Source organism: Gymnoscopelus microlampas, assembly GCF_963454915.1.
Source record: "Gymnoscopelus microlampas genome assembly, chromosome: 15".
Classification (NCBI taxonomy): Eukaryota; Metazoa; Chordata; class Actinopteri; order Myctophiformes; family Myctophidae; genus Gymnoscopelus; species Gymnoscopelus microlampas.
Window position 1 is genome coordinate 28,805,626 of NC_139952.1, and position 17,260 is coordinate 28,822,885.

General features: G+C 41.4%; 1 protein-coding gene across 1 annotated transcript in view; it reads left to right on the plus strand.

The window, feature by feature from the left end:
• The window catches only part of ctdp1 (CTD (carboxy-terminal domain, RNA polymerase II, polypeptide A) phosphatase, subunit 1), a 102,529-nt gene that overhangs the window by 19,555 nt on the left and 65,714 nt on the right, over positions 1-17,260 (plus strand). The window contains exons 9-11 of the mRNA XM_084080679.1: positions 4,286-4,427; positions 4,625-4,855; positions 8,441-8,594. Coding sequence (XP_083936805.1) covers positions 4,286-4,427; positions 4,625-4,855; positions 8,441-8,594 — 527 coding nt within the window. The remainder of the gene's footprint in view (positions 1-4,285; positions 4,428-4,624; positions 4,856-8,440; positions 8,595-17,260) is intronic.

The following is a 17,260-nucleotide window of genomic DNA, read 5'->3' on the forward strand; positions in this document are numbered from 1 at the left end:
CATTGACACATTTCAAACCTATAATATGGTTGAAAAACACAAACCTATCACTTGAGCTTATCGTACTTGGTTTCTAGTGAAAAGTGTGAGTTGTCTGAATGTATACTGTATATCATTGGCCACAGAAACATCTCAGAGGAGAGGAGCACTTAAGTGTACAATCTATTCCACAGTTAGCCAAAAAGACATGTATTAATAAGCCTGTCCCACATTTGAGATAATAGCAATTATTTTGCATAATTGTTTCCATGTTGAAAAATGTTCATACTTTTTCAAACAGTAAAAAAAAAATAGCTGAAAAAGCCCATCTACAAGCTCACCACGAGCCAAAAATGTATATTTATTTATCATATCTGCGGCTGCCCTGTGCAATTTTTGTTTATGTAAGCCTAAAAGGCTGTTCAGTAATGTCTCTGCAGCTCTTTATTAAACATTATTTTCAGGTCAGGATATCCAATCAGGATAGAGAACTCAGACAGGATACATAAACAAGGGAAATTGGAAGTGATCACACAAAGAAATGAGCAGACAAAATTGGAACTGGAACATGAAGCTGATAAATGGGTACTCTCTCCTGACTGAAATGTTGTCACCTACCTGAACATTTATTTTCTGTTTATTAAAGAGCTGGAGAGACAGGGAGACTCCTGTTACTGAACAAACGCTCTATAGCAATGATTACTATCAGAAAATGGTGCCGTAACCTTTTAACAAAAACCTTTTTGTTTTAACCAAAAAATATCACTTACCCTACCTTTAATCGCAATTATTTGTTACTTAATCGTCAATTAAAATGTCATGATCATGACATGATCAGGCTTGATGGTCCATACAAGGAGAGCAGAAAATCAGCCCACGCCTGCACTGGTCCTCATCCAGTGTGAGTGTACCATCTCAAAACAAGCTCTGGAAGTGGCGCTGTTGCCTGGGTGCCAGACTCACTGAGAGCAGCAGTACTTGGTAATCAACCAAGCTTGCACGTCAGAAGGGAAAAGAAAATCAGCCTCGGAGTGCTCAGGGTGAAATCGGCAGCAGTCCACTTATAGGCGGCAGAGAATTGTTGGAAAATGGCTGTTGCACTGTGCCTAGCTGTCGCAGCACGTGACAGACGTTTAGCATGCCCATTTCACATGGGGAAATGGATTATTTCAAATGCTTTTTGCAAGATGTTAGCCAAGGGAGTGAGACTGCTCTATACTCTAAGTATATATCTAAGTATATATCTAAGTATAATGTTTCCCCTTTACTTACACAATATCCCTTGTATGTGGTTGCTCTTGATGACATTGTGGCCAGTAGTAAGATTAATCCCTTAAACCCCATTTTATGTATTTATTTGATGTGAGAGTGTCACGAAAATAGAAAAATTTGCCAATCTACAAGATCACAACGAGCCACAAGCTGCTATTTCCGCTATTTTTGGAGGGGGGAAAAGAGATATGGAAAAAGAAAACAATGTATTTTTGCAAACTTTTTAAATCCTTTTTAGTTTTTGTATATAATGATAGTATGGTCACCTAGTGGTTGAGATTCTAGACTCAGTGACCTCTTGTGGTACCTGCAGCTGCTCAGTAGGCGTCTGTCGGAGCGCTGACAGCTGATACCACAGTGTAGGAGAGAAATGAAAGTGAAATGCACCAGCAGAACATCTGTTGGCACGCATGGATTGACTAGGTAAACACAATACAGTGTGACTAAACATTGCCTTGAGGGAAATGAAGCGTTACTCAGTCCTGTCCTTGTAGACTATTGTCATGATATTATCTATACGGGAAAGTGGCGGAAAACATTCACTCTTGTATTTGACAATTGAGGCTAGCTCTGTGTTTAATAGAGGCATATATATATATATATATATATAATTTTTTTTTTTTTTTTTCCCTGGTAGTGGTATTTGAAATTAAGTCTGTGTTTACGCCTGTCACAATTATTACATAATCGTCTAATCAGAATTATTTGAGATAATCACAATTATTTTGTATAATCGTCATAATCGTTTCCATGTTGGAAAATAGCAGAAACTTACAAACAGCGCTTCGTGGTATGTTGTAAGCTTGTAGATCAGGTATTTTTGCTAAAAAAGTATAAAATTATTAAATATGACTGTAATTTCTTTGTATATTTCAGTTATTTGTCATATCTGCCCTGTTCAAGTTTTGATTACGAAGCCTAAAAGGCAAACAGAAATTGCATTTTTATTCATATGTATGGCAATCAATTGTCAATTGTAATCGTGACAGCCCATATGTGGTGCAAGGAAATAGATTTTTGTCTTGATTAGATGAATACTTGACGTGTGGAGGTCCTTTGTTACAAAATGTCCCACCGTGTCAAAGATAATGGATGTTGATTAGGCCAGATGGGCACATTTAAACCCTTAATATGAAACATGTGAGCTGTCTGATGAAATGTCATAGGCCAAAAAAGCAATGTAAGTGAGAGCAGCCACTTATGTAGCACATGTATATTAAAGTGCTACTGTACATGCAGTCAGTGCATTCTGTGTATGCACGTGCGCGCGCGCGCGCGCGCGCGCGCACACACACACACACACACACACACACACACACACACACACACACTAGGCTGCACTGAGAAGCGTGTCTGTAACTGATGGTGAAATTACTTGTGGAGGTGGGTGTTGTCATTCTCTGCGCTTCACTGGGTTAATTAAACAATTAATTAAAACAATTTTAATGAACTAAGCTTTTAACTAACCACTTTGCAGCCTTTAACACTATGAATGAGTGACGGGGAGTCGAATACCTCATTAACACCTGATATTAAGTTGCATCCTCAGCGGCCCTGGATGTATGAAATCCAGGTGTAATTTCACACGAGAGCCATTGAATATCAAATCACCCAATTCACCTACTTTACTGAGGTGGTCATATAAATATATTTAACCAATGCAGCGTTCTTAAATGTAATGTCGACAGCACCAGTGGTTCTCAAACGTATTTATGTCAAGGACCCCCAAAGTGTTTGCCCATGAAGATATTTTGTGCCAAGGACCCTCATACAAGATATGTGTTAACATTTTTCAAAAACGTTTTTCACTTTTTCTTCTACAAACTCGCAACACGTTAACGCGTTGTAGAGTTTGTAGATTGGCTATTTTCAGATTGTCGATGTATATACTGTAGGTTTAAAGCGGGTACACTGATTATGATGTTATATTAACTAATATTGCTGGGCCCCCCCTGGAACCCCCTCAAGGACCCCTGACTTTGAGAACCACTGTACTAGACCGGAAACAACCGCCAATTGCGTGTATATTTCCTCTTCTGCTGGTAAATTCTAACCAGCCACTTAGGCAAGGGAAAAAAAATGAGAAGAAATACTGAAGCTTCTGTTGTCTGTTCATGATTCTGTGGCCGCTTATGCTTATTTATCTGTTTTTGCCGGTAAACACCCAGGAAGTAATCAGCACATAGACGATTGCTACTGGTCAGCTAAAAGATGTCTTTCTCTGCTATTCAGAGAAAGAAATGAAAGATTTGACACCATTTGCCAAAGACATGCTGCCTTACCAAAAAATGCTACTTGCAGCAAATGCTGATGTTTTTTTTCCTCGTCAACAACTCAAACATCATAGGTGTTTGGGAATTCAGAATTGGTATAGCTGCTGTTTTCTACTCAATCGCATGGTAGCTTTTTGCTGAACAATGAACAATCCCATTTCACACTTTGACACCAACCTACCGAGCAGCAAATCTGAAGAAGTCATCCAGTCAATTATTGAACAAGTGTTTGATTATAGGGTTAATGAGATACTACACTTGGGACATGCAATTTGAAGCCTTTGTCTCAAATGTCAATAACCCTAATTCAAGCAGATAATACTACTCCCCATGCTATAAGGCGCCAATAAAGCATCTCTGCCTGTTCTCTTTTGAGAGCAAAATACCAAAGGTCCAATAACGAATACTCTTTAACCAGTTAAACCAGGGTCGAATCTGTACATGATCCGCTATTATTTTCCCCCTCTACTACAGTACAAATTTCGTTGCCAAAAATAGCCGATCTACACGACGCGTTGTGAGCATGAAGATAAAGCTATTTTCAGCTAATCATCCCCAAGAAAAGGGATGGTAGGGTTCAAGTGGTTAACGTCACATGTCGTTTTAATTTACTTTTAATTTATTTTTAAATTTTATTTGTATTTTAGTTGTTTCTCTTCCATTGATCCAAATCACCAAGCAGTCCCACAGTATGTCTGTGTTGGAAAATAAAGATGTTCTCTCTGTTTATTTTATTTATTGCTTCTCGTTGCTGTCACCAGGCACTGAAAAGGTCCGTCAGGCACAAGGCTGTAAGCACCTCCACGTGGTCAATCCTGATTGGCTGTGGAGCTGTCTGGAACGGTGGGAAAAGGTCGAGGAGCCACTGTACCCGCTAAAAGAAGACTACTCCAAGACGCCACGGTAATAACACTGATTGATTGTCCTAATGTTATGTTGAATTATTTTATTCTTCTTATTATTATATTACTATAAGTGAAATGATTCATGGGCTTGAGTTATTCTCACCTTTTTTTAAATTATATATGAAAGCATTTAGTAGAGATATAAATACAAAAAATTAACTTTTGTTTGTGTGTGTGTGTGTGTGTGTTTTAAAGGAGCAACAGCCCAGCCTCGTTACCTGATATTCAGGGCGGCTTCCCTAATCCCATGCTCCACCCAGCTCTGATCCACCACAAACCTCTGCCTCCGGCGCCGGAGGTGCGGACCTATGACAAAAACACCGGAAAGCTGATTCGGAGGGGTCCACACGCCTCGCGACCGCCGTCGTTCCTCCCACCACCAGGGTCTGTGTCACTCACTGATCATAGGGAGCAACCTTCTCTCAGGTACTATGTGCACCGAATTGATGATTTAGTTACACCGTTTTCACTCTGGATTCACTTTGTGAACATGGGAGAATCTTTCCTTTGCGGCATGCATGTATAAAAAAAAAAGTGGCAGTTACGTCGTTGATTTCTCAGTACAGTATGTTTAGTACTCACCGCAAATTTGCTTTCAACTAACCCTGAAGACCCACTCAAAATGGGGAACCACATTAACCTTGGGCATGACATTATAGGAGAAATTTGTACTTATTTTGTCAGGTTTTGCTCATTGTGAGTTTGCAGATCCGATCGGCTATTTTTGAATAACTGAAGAAAATGGGTTTAATTGGTTAACTCAGACAATGAAACTGCACAGATTTGTAGATTGAGTACTTGTTAGTTTTCAATCAGGCGGCAGGGATAACCAGCTGAACACAAGGTATTTAGACAGATTCCTCTGATTCATGTCATTTATCGCATTTGTGAGAGCATTGACTCTTAAAAGTGAAATTGCTTCATCAGGTCCACCGTCTCAGGGGGGGCCGAGCGTGCCAGGGGGCTCGCATGTACATTGGCGGTAGGTTTGCTGTGTGTGCCTTTTTTCTACTGTAGCTAAATTAGGTTTTCTTGTTCAATTCGTCTCTACCTGAATATTTGGCTGTAAACAATGGCATGCCATTAAAAAGGAATCAGTGCTGTATGTCACGAAAAAGCTGATGAAGGCAGTATTTGCGTTATGGAGAGAGAGAGAGAGAGAGAGAGAGAGAGGGAGAAATGTCCCTCCGCCAGATGTAATAATGCTAAAGTATAAACACACATTTTAAGTGAGAGTTTAGCTAGTGTAGCACTGGACTCACCTCACCTGCAAGAGACGCCTCACTCTAGTGTCTTACTTCAGTTACCTTTAAATTCAGTCACTACTTCAGTTATCTTTCAATTCAGTCAATCCCTGGCCTGGGCATTATCATTGGAGTGTTGGGGGTTAAGCACATGAACCCTAGCATCCATATTCTGGGGTGAACAATTGCCGAAAATAGACGATCTGAAAGCTCAAGCTACAAGCTTGTAAATCGGCTATTTCCGGCAAAGAGATTTGGTGTAGTGTGAAAAACAGGGGTGCCTTATATAGTCCCCTCCCCTGGGGGACACTCCGGTCAATAAGTTATATAGGGTTTCAGTGCTTGAAGGCAGCTACACACTGTACAACTTTTAAAGTCGTCGGGTTGTCAACTCTATTTAATACTGCAATATCAACATTGCTTTACCACACACACACACACACACACACACACACACACAGCGCTCTCTCTCTGCACGCAGCACAAATTATTTTCTTCTACTGTGGTCCATGCGTGCTGATTCCGACTGCGGTTTTATCAACATATTCAAGCGAGATGCGTTGGTTTTATAGACTATATCTAACAGCAATATTAATATTGCTCAGAATTAGACACAGAATTCACCCACGGAGTAAAGGTCTATCTGTATTCATGTCCATCTATCAATCACTCAATACAGACAGATATACACTGTTATAAAAGTTTTGTTATATAAAAGATGTCCTGTGCTCTCATTGGCTGTAGCACGGAGTGCTGATCGCAACCCAGTTCATACTGTATGATTTCCAGTCGGCGACTGAGCCTAGATATCTAGAAACGCTCAGGGAGGCAACGCCGAGCGCTAGAATCGCAGTTGAATCTTCTCACACTACTTTTCACACACAGCGAGCAAAACCTCGGCAAGCGAAGCCCAATCTTGCGTCCGATCGGGGGGATTTTTAGCCTTAACTGTCTTGCTTAGGGACACTTTGACACATACAGTATACTGGGACAGCAGGGGGTCAAACCATCTGTGGCCGCAAGCTATGGCTCGCCCTGTGTTTGTTTTTCTCCCCCTGCAAGTGAGTTTTAGTAGGGGTCCACATGCAGGGAAGCTTGACGTTCAAGAGACTCAATGTTTTTTTTTCTTCTTTCCCCGCTTGCAGTTTCCCCAAAGAAATCCCTCTGTCATGCAACCATAGAAATGTTGCATGGAGGAAAACTCTAATTCTGAGGAAGAAGTCATTAGGCTATATTTATTATTTAACGTTTTAATTTCTGTATTGACTATTTATCATTTGAAATTAATCCTCACAGTCTGGATTCCTGGCAGCAAAGTGCAATAGTTGAATTTGTGGCAATAAGTATACAGCTTTTAGCTATTTAGTGCACTTTAATTTGTTAGTTCTGCTCAAAAACATGCTTATCAATACAAAGTTTTCCCTGAAACTTGATGACTTTCAATTATGTTCTTGAATTTCTTTCTAAGCTGACATTTTAGGAGGAGCAAGAACAAGTTAATCAGTGTTGTTACAAGCGTGTAGTTGAAGGTAAAATGTAATCCAGGATTGTTTTTTAAGCGATATGTTTAGTCAACAATTTCTTTCATGGGCTTTGAACCAGATCTGCATGACTGATATCATAATTAAAAATCACAGGCATAAAATAGCTTTTTCCTTCTAAATGTTTACACGCATTAGAGGCTCAGTGGAGTTTCCAACCAGTTGCGTAAACCTGAATTAAACTTCAATTATCATAGAGCAGGGGTCTTCAACGTTTTTCAGGCCAAGCCAAGGACCCCTTAGCTAAGAGAAAGTTGAAGCAGGGACACCCACAATATAAACTCCTCAAAACAAGTTCAGAAACTTAAATTAGGTTTATTATTTCTCCCCTTCAGTAATACCAATTGGTATTGTATTTTATATTGTCATCGTTGATTAGTCACCTTTACAACAAGTTATAACTTGTAAGGATCATGCAATCGTGGAATGAGCAACACAGCTAAACGTGTGGGTAGTGCCCCCCAATATGCTTCTGTTGGTATTTGCTCTCGTTTTGAGAGACTTGCCAGCACACAGCTGCTGGCAGGTGTGCTGAGCATGGGTCCTGCAACTTTGACATATATCTGTCTGTGGTACCGTTGTGCAAATCTTGCCTGTAAATCTCTGGAAGAAATACTATGCAGTTCCTCACGTGAGACACCTGTCTCATGGAACTTGGTCATAAGTTTGGAAATGGTACCAGGGCTGACACCAATTAATGCTGCCGCTCTGTGTAACCGCCCCCCCATACTATACAATGACAGCTACCTAAAAAAACATAAACAGTGATATATTTTTATTTATTTATTGTGCTTTTTTACCCACTTTTCTCGCCAATTTAGTTGTTTTGCCAATTGATTCCTCCCCACACACATTTATGTGTTGTCACTGCTGTGGTATCCTACTGACTCACCTACCAGTGAGGACTCTGAGGAGCCCCCACTGGGAGGACTTGGAGCCTTCATCCTACTCCTCCAACCCAGCACACTGTTGACAGCTGCCGCCCCAGCCCATAGGATTATGTGCAGTGACAATTATCACCCTCCCCGCTCAGCTTCCCTCCCCTGAACACGGGCCAATTGTGTTTGTGTAGACTCTCGACAAAGCCGGATGCAAACCGACAACCTCCGGTGGTGGGCAGGCACTTTACCACTGTGCCACCCGAGCGGCTGTAAACATTGATTTTGACGTCATAGTAGTTTAAATGTTGCGGTTTTTAAAAGTGTGAATATGTCTGTGTGCCTCAGGGGAACTCAAAAGTGTCCACAGGACGAGACGGCAGAGCCCGGCCAAGATGATGAGCAGCCAGGACCCTCGCGCAGGAAACGACAGCCCAGCATGTCGGAAACCATGCCCCTCTACACCCTCTGCAAAGAGGATCTGGACAGCATGGATAGAGAGGTAAGACACACCACCTGTTATGAATGAGTGTATTTTGTTTGTTGATAATAGTAATATTAGAACCCGAAGGATGCCAGATTTTGGGTCCGAAGCAGATCCAGATTTCTTGACCGATTTTGACAGATTTTTTGTGCAACATTTTCTTGTCAATCTGGAAAAACTAAAAGATTTTATTTAACTTTTACACCAAAAAATGTAATACAAATAACTTTAACCACTAAGCTAAGGCCCTATTCAAAATGTTCAAAAATAGCCAATTTGCAAGCTCACAACGTATCGCGAGCTTGTTGTAGATCTGTTTTTGAACCAAGGTTGAAAGTGGTTAAAAATCGGGACACATCGGCTGCATATTTGCCGATACAGATGTAAAAGAGTAAAATAATTGGTCAAACTGATATATCGGTCTGGCTCTAATATACAGTAAAATGCTCTCCCGTGCTTTATTCAACAAACAAACAACGTCTTGCCCCTGAAGGACTTCATCAGATGAAGGTGAACTTCGGCTTCATGGATTAAACTTTGTGTTTGTAAATAATGTATTGATTATCTCATAAAATAATAACGAAACACGCTTCTTGGTTCGATTAATTGAAAAAAGTAATCAATAGAATAATCGCTAAGAAGATAATCGATAGTTGCAGCCCTAATCATGAGGAGGAACATAGAGAACAACCGCACTCTGAAGTCACCTCCAGCTTCCTGGAGGGGTCACAGCATGTGGAGCTCTCTGGAACATGCATGTGACGCTTAGGGCTGCCAGTGTAGGAGTGCTTGGCAGTCGTTACTGGCTGACAGAAGAATATTCACATGTACAAACAGAAGGAAAAGCACCAGACCAGTGCATCTGTTCATCATTTAGTCTCTCACATCCGTGGCATCCATTTGCTACTCAAATCCCTCTCATATACCATCATTTCAGCTCCATCTACACTCTGTATTCTCATCTTGTAATATGCTCTTTGTTCCTGGTAGACCGGTGAAGTGAACACTTGAGGTCTGCTCACCTCCAGGTTGGATAATTGTCTTTAATGGTGCTTGCTAATGCATGGGGGGATGAAGGTCTTGGGAAATGTGCAGGCCCTCTCAATAGGTTCCACTCATATTGAGCTCAAAAGAAGAGCTTGTTGCATGTTCACATGTGACACGTGGCAAGCGTTTTCAGTTCACAACACATGATGTTTGGTTTTAGTAATTACTGGCCGGAGTACCAAGCATTGCCGGGTTATTGCACAGGTGAAATAGGCACAAAGTACTTGTAAGACATCTTATGATGTCAGACTGTGTGTCTGTTGTTTATTTTTACACTTTAATAATGATTACACCTTGACACCCAGCTGTGTGCCTCCCTGTATGTGTGTCACTGTATCTGTGCCTTTTGTGGCTGAGATAACTAGCTTAAGAAATTGATCCGTGGCTTCTTCTTTTCCATTCTTCTTTTTTCTTTTATGTTTTTCATCACTAAAACGACCTGCTGTTCCCTTCTTAACTTCTTTTCATGAGAAGGAACATTATCAGGAACAACCCTGTAATGATAAACTTCACCAAATGTCCTTTGTTTTGAATCATCTTTTGAAAAGGATATTTGATTTTTCCTGTCTTGGAGCAATACAAGCTGTCACGATTCAAGATGATTCATGATTTTGTAGGTGACCTTGCATGTTTCAGCCCTATTTTAATCATATTTGTTGTTGGAGAAGGTAAAGCATCTTATCAAACTGTGTTGCAAGAAATCCTATTGCGTCTTGATGATTAAAGGTAAATTGCATTTGTGATAGAAATCGAATCTGTCGTTTCGCCCTTGTCTTATTTCACTCCTACCTTTTTATTACCGACATGCACATGTGCTGGTGCATCTGTGATCACCTCCTTTATAGAAGTCTCGTTGGCTTGCTCGCTTCTAACCTTGACATCCACCTGAGGTCACAGACCGTCCTAGTAAATGGCGTAATTACTGATGGAGGTTTTGATTGAATGCTGCGGATATCAGGATGATTGGTCACGCTTTGAATGATGTAGCCATTCCTGTTCTTGGGGTGCTAAACCCCCTGACGTTATTATTAGTTAAGTTGAACAGTGAAGTTCTGTAAGTTGCTGTAGCCGTGGGGGACAGCACTGCAGCTCACTGAGAAAGTGCTGTGCCGTGCATTTCTGTAAATATACCCCCCCCCCCTACTCTTTAACCCATTTAATCCGGGAATGCATCATTTTAAGATTTCTTTGGCTATTCTACAAGCTCATAGCGCGGCACCAAGTGCCGCTCTATCAACTTGTAGATCTGCTATTTTTGAAAAGATCTTGAAAATGTGTGCAAATCTTTGAATATACTGTATCTATATATATTTTTAACTCAATTCTTTGCTTCTGGGGGTCCCTGGAAAAAAATATTTTGAGATGGGGGTCCACGGCCAAATACATATAATTTTGGCGGCCCTTGACATGAAAAAGGTTTGGGAACCACTGATATTATAGTAACAAAACTTAGGATTTAGACATTTGTAGAATCCCCAGAAGCAAAGATTTGAGTTACAAATGTTCGCTTTGATTTTTTTAGCGGTGCCAACCTCTCTACACTTGACTTTGTCCGTATGTCCGTATCAGCACGGGATGATGAGCACGGGATTTTACACAGCTATAACTCCAGTTTGCAGCATGCCACCAAGTCCAAATATGGTATGTGGACTTAGACCACCAATAGGGACGCGCATGAATTGCTGAAGTTAGCAAAGAGGGGTCCAGGGACCCCCAGCGTATGTTATGTTTGTCCGTCCGTTTCAGCACGGGATGAGCACGGGATTTCAAACAGCTATAACTCAAGTTTGCAGCATGCCACCAAGTTCAAATATGCTATGTGGACTTAGACCACCAATAGGGACGAGCATGAATTGCTGAAGTTATCAAAGAGGAGTCCAGGGACCCCCAGCGTATGTTATGTCCGTCCGTCCGTTTAAGCACGGGATGAGCACGGGATTTCAAACAGCTATCACTCAAGTTTGCAGCATGCCACCAAGTTCAAATATGCTATGTGGACTTAGACCACCAATAGGGATGAGCATGAATTGCTGAAGTTATCAAAGAGGAGTCCAGGGACCCCCAGCGTATGTTATGTCCGTCCGTCCGTTTAAGCACGGGATGAGCACGGGATTTTAAACAGCTATAACTCCAGTTTGCAGCATGCCACCAAGTCCAAATTCAGTATGTGGACTTAGACCACCAATAGGGACGAGCATGAATTGCTGATGCCCCGCCCCCTCTGTCTTCCCATTGGCTGGCCTTCAAACAGCCATACCTCAAGTTCGCAGCATGCTAGGGAGTACAAATTTTGCCCATGGACTAAACGCACCAATAGGGACGAACTGTTATTACTTAAGCCCCGCCCCCTCTGTCTGCCCATTGGCTGGGCTTTAAACAGCCATTATTCCACTTTGCAGCATGCTACCAAGTACACATTTGGTAAGTGGACTCACTCAGACCACCAATAGGGACGAACTGAAATGAGTTAAGCCCCGCCCCAAAGGCACCGCTTCCTTCACACAGGGTGTGATTTTCTTTTATATATTCAAAGCTTTGCACAAATGCTCAATAGCAGATCTATGAGCTTGTATATCTGCTATTTTTAGCCAAAGAAATCTGAAAATGACATGGATGCGCTCCCGGTCTAATTGGGTTAAGTGTTTGAGAAAGAAGAATGCTTGTAGCGTTACATAGCCTCTTAAAATCACTGACCTAGAAATACTGCCAAAGCCGCCAGCTATTTTGGGGGGCTAGTAGCGCTAAGGAAGTAGATCAGCTGCTTGGGAATCGGAAGGTTCCTGGTTCGAGCCCTGGCTAGTACTCCTGTCTTAGTGTTAAAGTGTCCTTGAGCAAGATACTTGACCCCTAACTGCTCTTGATGGGCAGGTTACTTGGTGCCTTGTATGCTGTCCTCTGCCGTCTGTGTGTGGATGTGTATGAATGTAATGCCAGACACGTGTAGTTTTCCAGAACAGTCTGCAGCCAGTGCCAGCGTTTTTGAGCATTTTTACTAACCTTTCAAGAGCCACAGAATATTTTGCTCCAGGACGATCGACACGCAGAGTGTTGCAAAAGACGGGAGAAGTGTCTCTGCTTCCATCAGAGAAAAAAAAAGTGTCACCGCGACCATCCGTTTTTTAGTTATTGGCTGTTTAAATAAGGCGCTATTTAAATGCACCATTTACCATTTAAACATTTCTCATTTTCATTTTACCTCCACATGCCCCCTGTTTCTCTGCGTATCCTGCGTATACGCATTTTTATTTTCCCGTATGTATTAAATCCAGCATGGATATATGCTACTGATACTGCTATCACATCATCGTCTATATTAAGATAGAAGATGATATTGTTTGCTACTGAAAATGCATTGCCTGGATTAAATGGTCCATAACACATCTCATTTTCAATGCCATTCATCACTGGTGTTTGCCTAATACTAAATTCACATCTTGCTGTTGCATAGTAAAGCTTTTGATAATCCACAAATCCACAAGACTGTTGATTGCTAAGCCTCCCCTGATGCTAGATTTTGTTATTTCTTTTAGCCACATGGTCATCAAATGTGTGATCATCCCATCTCAGTGATCGTCCTAAATGCAATTCTACCTCACGCAGCTCAATTTCTCCTTCATATAACTATTACAGGGACACGGAGCATTTTCGAAAGATTGCTCCCCTGTTTGTGCAAGTTAAGACGTCGTCACAGCTTCTGTGGGAAGCTAGATGGAAATTGTTTCTGTTCATAATCTGGAAATATTACATTATGTCTGCAGCAGCGTTGGGCCTTTTGTACGATTGAATGTGTGGTTGTGGCTAGTGTTGCACCGTGAACCAGCACCGACAAAGTACTTGAGTACTACAGTTATGAAAAAAGGTACTATACCAACATTGTTGGCCCATTTTTATCATTTTAAAAATAAATAAATCTGGAGATACAAGGTTTCTGCCCAACAGAAACAATATATTATCTGTGTGTAATACACTTTAGAACTTATCGTGTGATACTGCCTGGTCATCTTGTTTTGAACCATCACTCACCACCCACCCTTTGTTAGAAGGAGACTTCTAGGACCACATGGAAGGTCAACGAAATTCATATCAATTAATATGAACAATTAATCAATTAAATGGTTACAAGAGTTATCCTTAACAGTTATCTGTCATGGTTCTGTAGTACAATATCCCAGTAGTCCATGTGCAAATGTACCAGAGTCAAGTAGGAGTCAGTAGTACACGAACAGAACAGAACATATGGGGCTCAGGCTTGGATGTGGAGTCTGATGGCTACAGGCAAAAAGACTGTTCACATTGTCTTGTGCCAGGGGATGATGAGTCTGTGGCTGAATATGCTCCTCACTCATCCCCACCAGCACAGTATAGAGGCGATGAGGGGTTCATCTGCCATCAGCATAGTGTCCAGCTTCCTTCCTATCCTCCCCGCTGCAACCACCTCCAATTTGTCCAGTTTAACTCCCAGCTACGGAGCAACTCTTCCTAACCATCTTTTTCAGTTTGTTGGCATCCCTTTTGTTGATGTTACCCCATGTTTTGCGCATTTGTATTAGGATGTATTCAGTCAAAACTCATTTTAGAGCAACACTGCACATAAAGCAATGACATAATATGGAAGGACTATTATAGCAACTTAACTTGCTTGAATGCTATTATTACTGTATGTCACTAACTAATGATAAAGTAAGGCCTAAATGTATGTGATGCAACATTTTAGTTAATATTGTATGGACTGTATTTTGTCAATGTTATGTTTTCTCATAAATTAATGCTGCATTTTATACTTTTGACACACAAAATTTGCACAAAATAAAAGTATTTAAGTCTTGTCTGTGGGTTTTATAATATTTAACCATAATAACCAATAGACCAATAGAACTTATTAAAGGTAGGGTAAGTGATTTTCTTTGGTTAAAATAAGTGTTAAATAGCTCTATATTCTGATAGTACTCATTGCTGTAGAGTGTTTGCTCAGTAACAGGGGTTTCCATGTCTCTCCAGCTCTTTAATACATTTTCCCAACATTTTCAGGTTGGGATACCAATTTGATCCAATCAGGATGGAGAACTCAGACAGCATATACAGTAGATTAAACAAATGAAATTGGAAGTGATGACAACAATGTTCAACCGGTGGGATTAGTATTATTTAATGGATTTAAAGGACATGTCATGGATCCCTAGCCAAAGACGAACTGAGAAATTGACCTGCTAATGTAGCAATTGCTCATCTTCACTGTGCTCCTGAATACTGAGAAACGGATCAATCAGTACAACGTGATCAGTCATTCAGCAAAGTGGGAAGCTGGCGGTTAGCAATAGTCCAAATGCATTAGCACTGAGCTAAATGCTGTGTCCATTTGCAATTAATTTATTGAATGGCGGAGGCAGTAGGGCTAATGCTTGTTTCATCTGTGAAAAAGGTCATCATGCTTTAATTTCAAACCCTGTGATGGCAGACGTAGTGCTTGGCAGATATTTGTGATCATCAAATGGCTATTTTGTGAGTATCAGTGCCATCGTATTAAAAGAACCTCATGCAGCCTTGATTATACATAGACTTTATTTTTTATACAAAGGTCAGTCCCCTGCTAATGGAGAAGCGTAATAACTAGGGATGGAGCTGTTGATGGCCATTGGGCCGGTGTGATCTGTTCACAATGGGGGCGTTGTTCCCGAAAGACGTGCACACCCCTTGTTGTTTAATTGTGTCATTTGAACCGGTTGAATATAAAACTCGAAGGAGTTCAGACATCAACTCTGTGAGCTCAGCTCATTCAAGCCTTGTGTGTGCCTTACTCTGAGAATTGTATGTGTTGAGAGGTGAAATTTGTTCATAATTTACCCATTAAGTTTTTATTTTATGCCAGAGCCTCAGTCAATTGATTATTTAGTTCAGATGCTATATGTTGGATTGAGCAATGGATTTTTGTCCCTGGGTAATTAATGAGGTACCGGTATATGCAGTTTGTGCCTGTGTTTTTTATAATTTTCCTGATGCCATGGTGATTAAGACGCCATTGTTTTCTAGGGTAAGCACGCCTTGTCTGAGTTTTTGTGTTTGTAGCATAATCTGTTGGGTTTCCTGTCTATCTAAATCAACCCCATAATATTTCCCAATCCATTAACGACAAGTGCAGTATGTTATTTTTGTGAATTCATAATCTCAGGTAGCCTGGCTCCAGCCCGTGAATCGCTAGCCACGCCCATTAAAAAAATATGTTCAGGCGATTCTGGTCTGGTGACGCTCTCATAGGAGGTCTCAGCCTCGGTTGAAAATCTGTACGACGAATCGGGATCGGGATAATCCAGTATGAACCAATCGCCAAAGAGTCTTTGAAAAAAAACAACTTTGGCCACGCCCCCATCTCAGCAATCGTCCTGTCTGGTGTATGGGATCTACTACTAGCAAGAGAGAGTGTATGACGTACACTCTCCTCTTGTACACTGTATGTAATCCGACACCACTGTTATACATTTAGTCCCAGGCTGCACCACCACCTCACCTATGATGTGCGTGCATGTGCATACGCACCGCACACAGACAGAGAGACGCAGAAAGACTGCAGTACCTATGACACGCATGCTATGACACGCAAGCACACGCACCACAAAAAGACTGAGACAGACAAAGACACTGTGACATCTACAACGTACACAAACAGAGGGTGACAGAGTGCACTCGCACAGAGGAGACAGAACAAGTATTATTATTGGAGCGTGCCTCCTGCTGGAGATTTGCGCTCCACTGAGCACACTTTTCTTTTGTTGTTTGTGCTTTAGTACACAGTGTAACCTTGAACCCCAGAGGGTTCAGAATGCAATATAGCAGCCCTGATTTGAATGCAGGAAATTAGGCGGTTGACAAATCCCCCAACCAACATCTCTACTTTGTGTTGTGGAAGAGTAAAGAGAAAGTAAAGGGCAGGACTGTGGTAGAATTTTTGAAATGTCATCCCTCGCAGCTTGCCTCAGGTAAAAGGCTTTGTGTGACATTCTTAAACTTTGACAGAACTTTGGGGGCGAAAGAAAAATGGCAGACCTAATTGGCTAGAGCTCGGCACTTATCTCAGGTAGGCAGGCTCACATTTAAATGTCACAAATGGTTACATGGAGGAATGTGACAATTTACCAGGAGCAACATGTGTAGCAGATGCACATGTACCGGCTAGGTGACCTTTCTTTGAAATCGGTTTCCCTTGTGGGTTGCGTGATAGCTGGGACTGTCTGCAGTCTCCTGTTAATGCAGCTGCCAGCCACAGTGACCCCTACACCACACAGGCTAATTAGATGTTTATAGATGGTTATGGGTCTATACCTGTGAAGTGTGCATCGTGTTAATGGATTGTTCATGCTCACTTATAAGACTAAAAGCTAAGCTACTGTAAGTTGATTCCTTTGTGATGTGGGCTGTCTGATGGAGCCAGCGACCACATTCTTGGACTTTGACTGAACTAGAACTGCTGCGACTGGGTTTGTTTATAGATTATTTTGTGTGTGTGGGTGGCTTTTTACCCATTTTCTCCCCAATTTAGTCATTATGCCAATTAATTCCTCCCCTCCCCACACATTTCTGTGTGTTGTCACGGCTGTTGTACTTTACCACTGTGCCACCGAGTGCGAGTTGTCTAATGAAGTGAA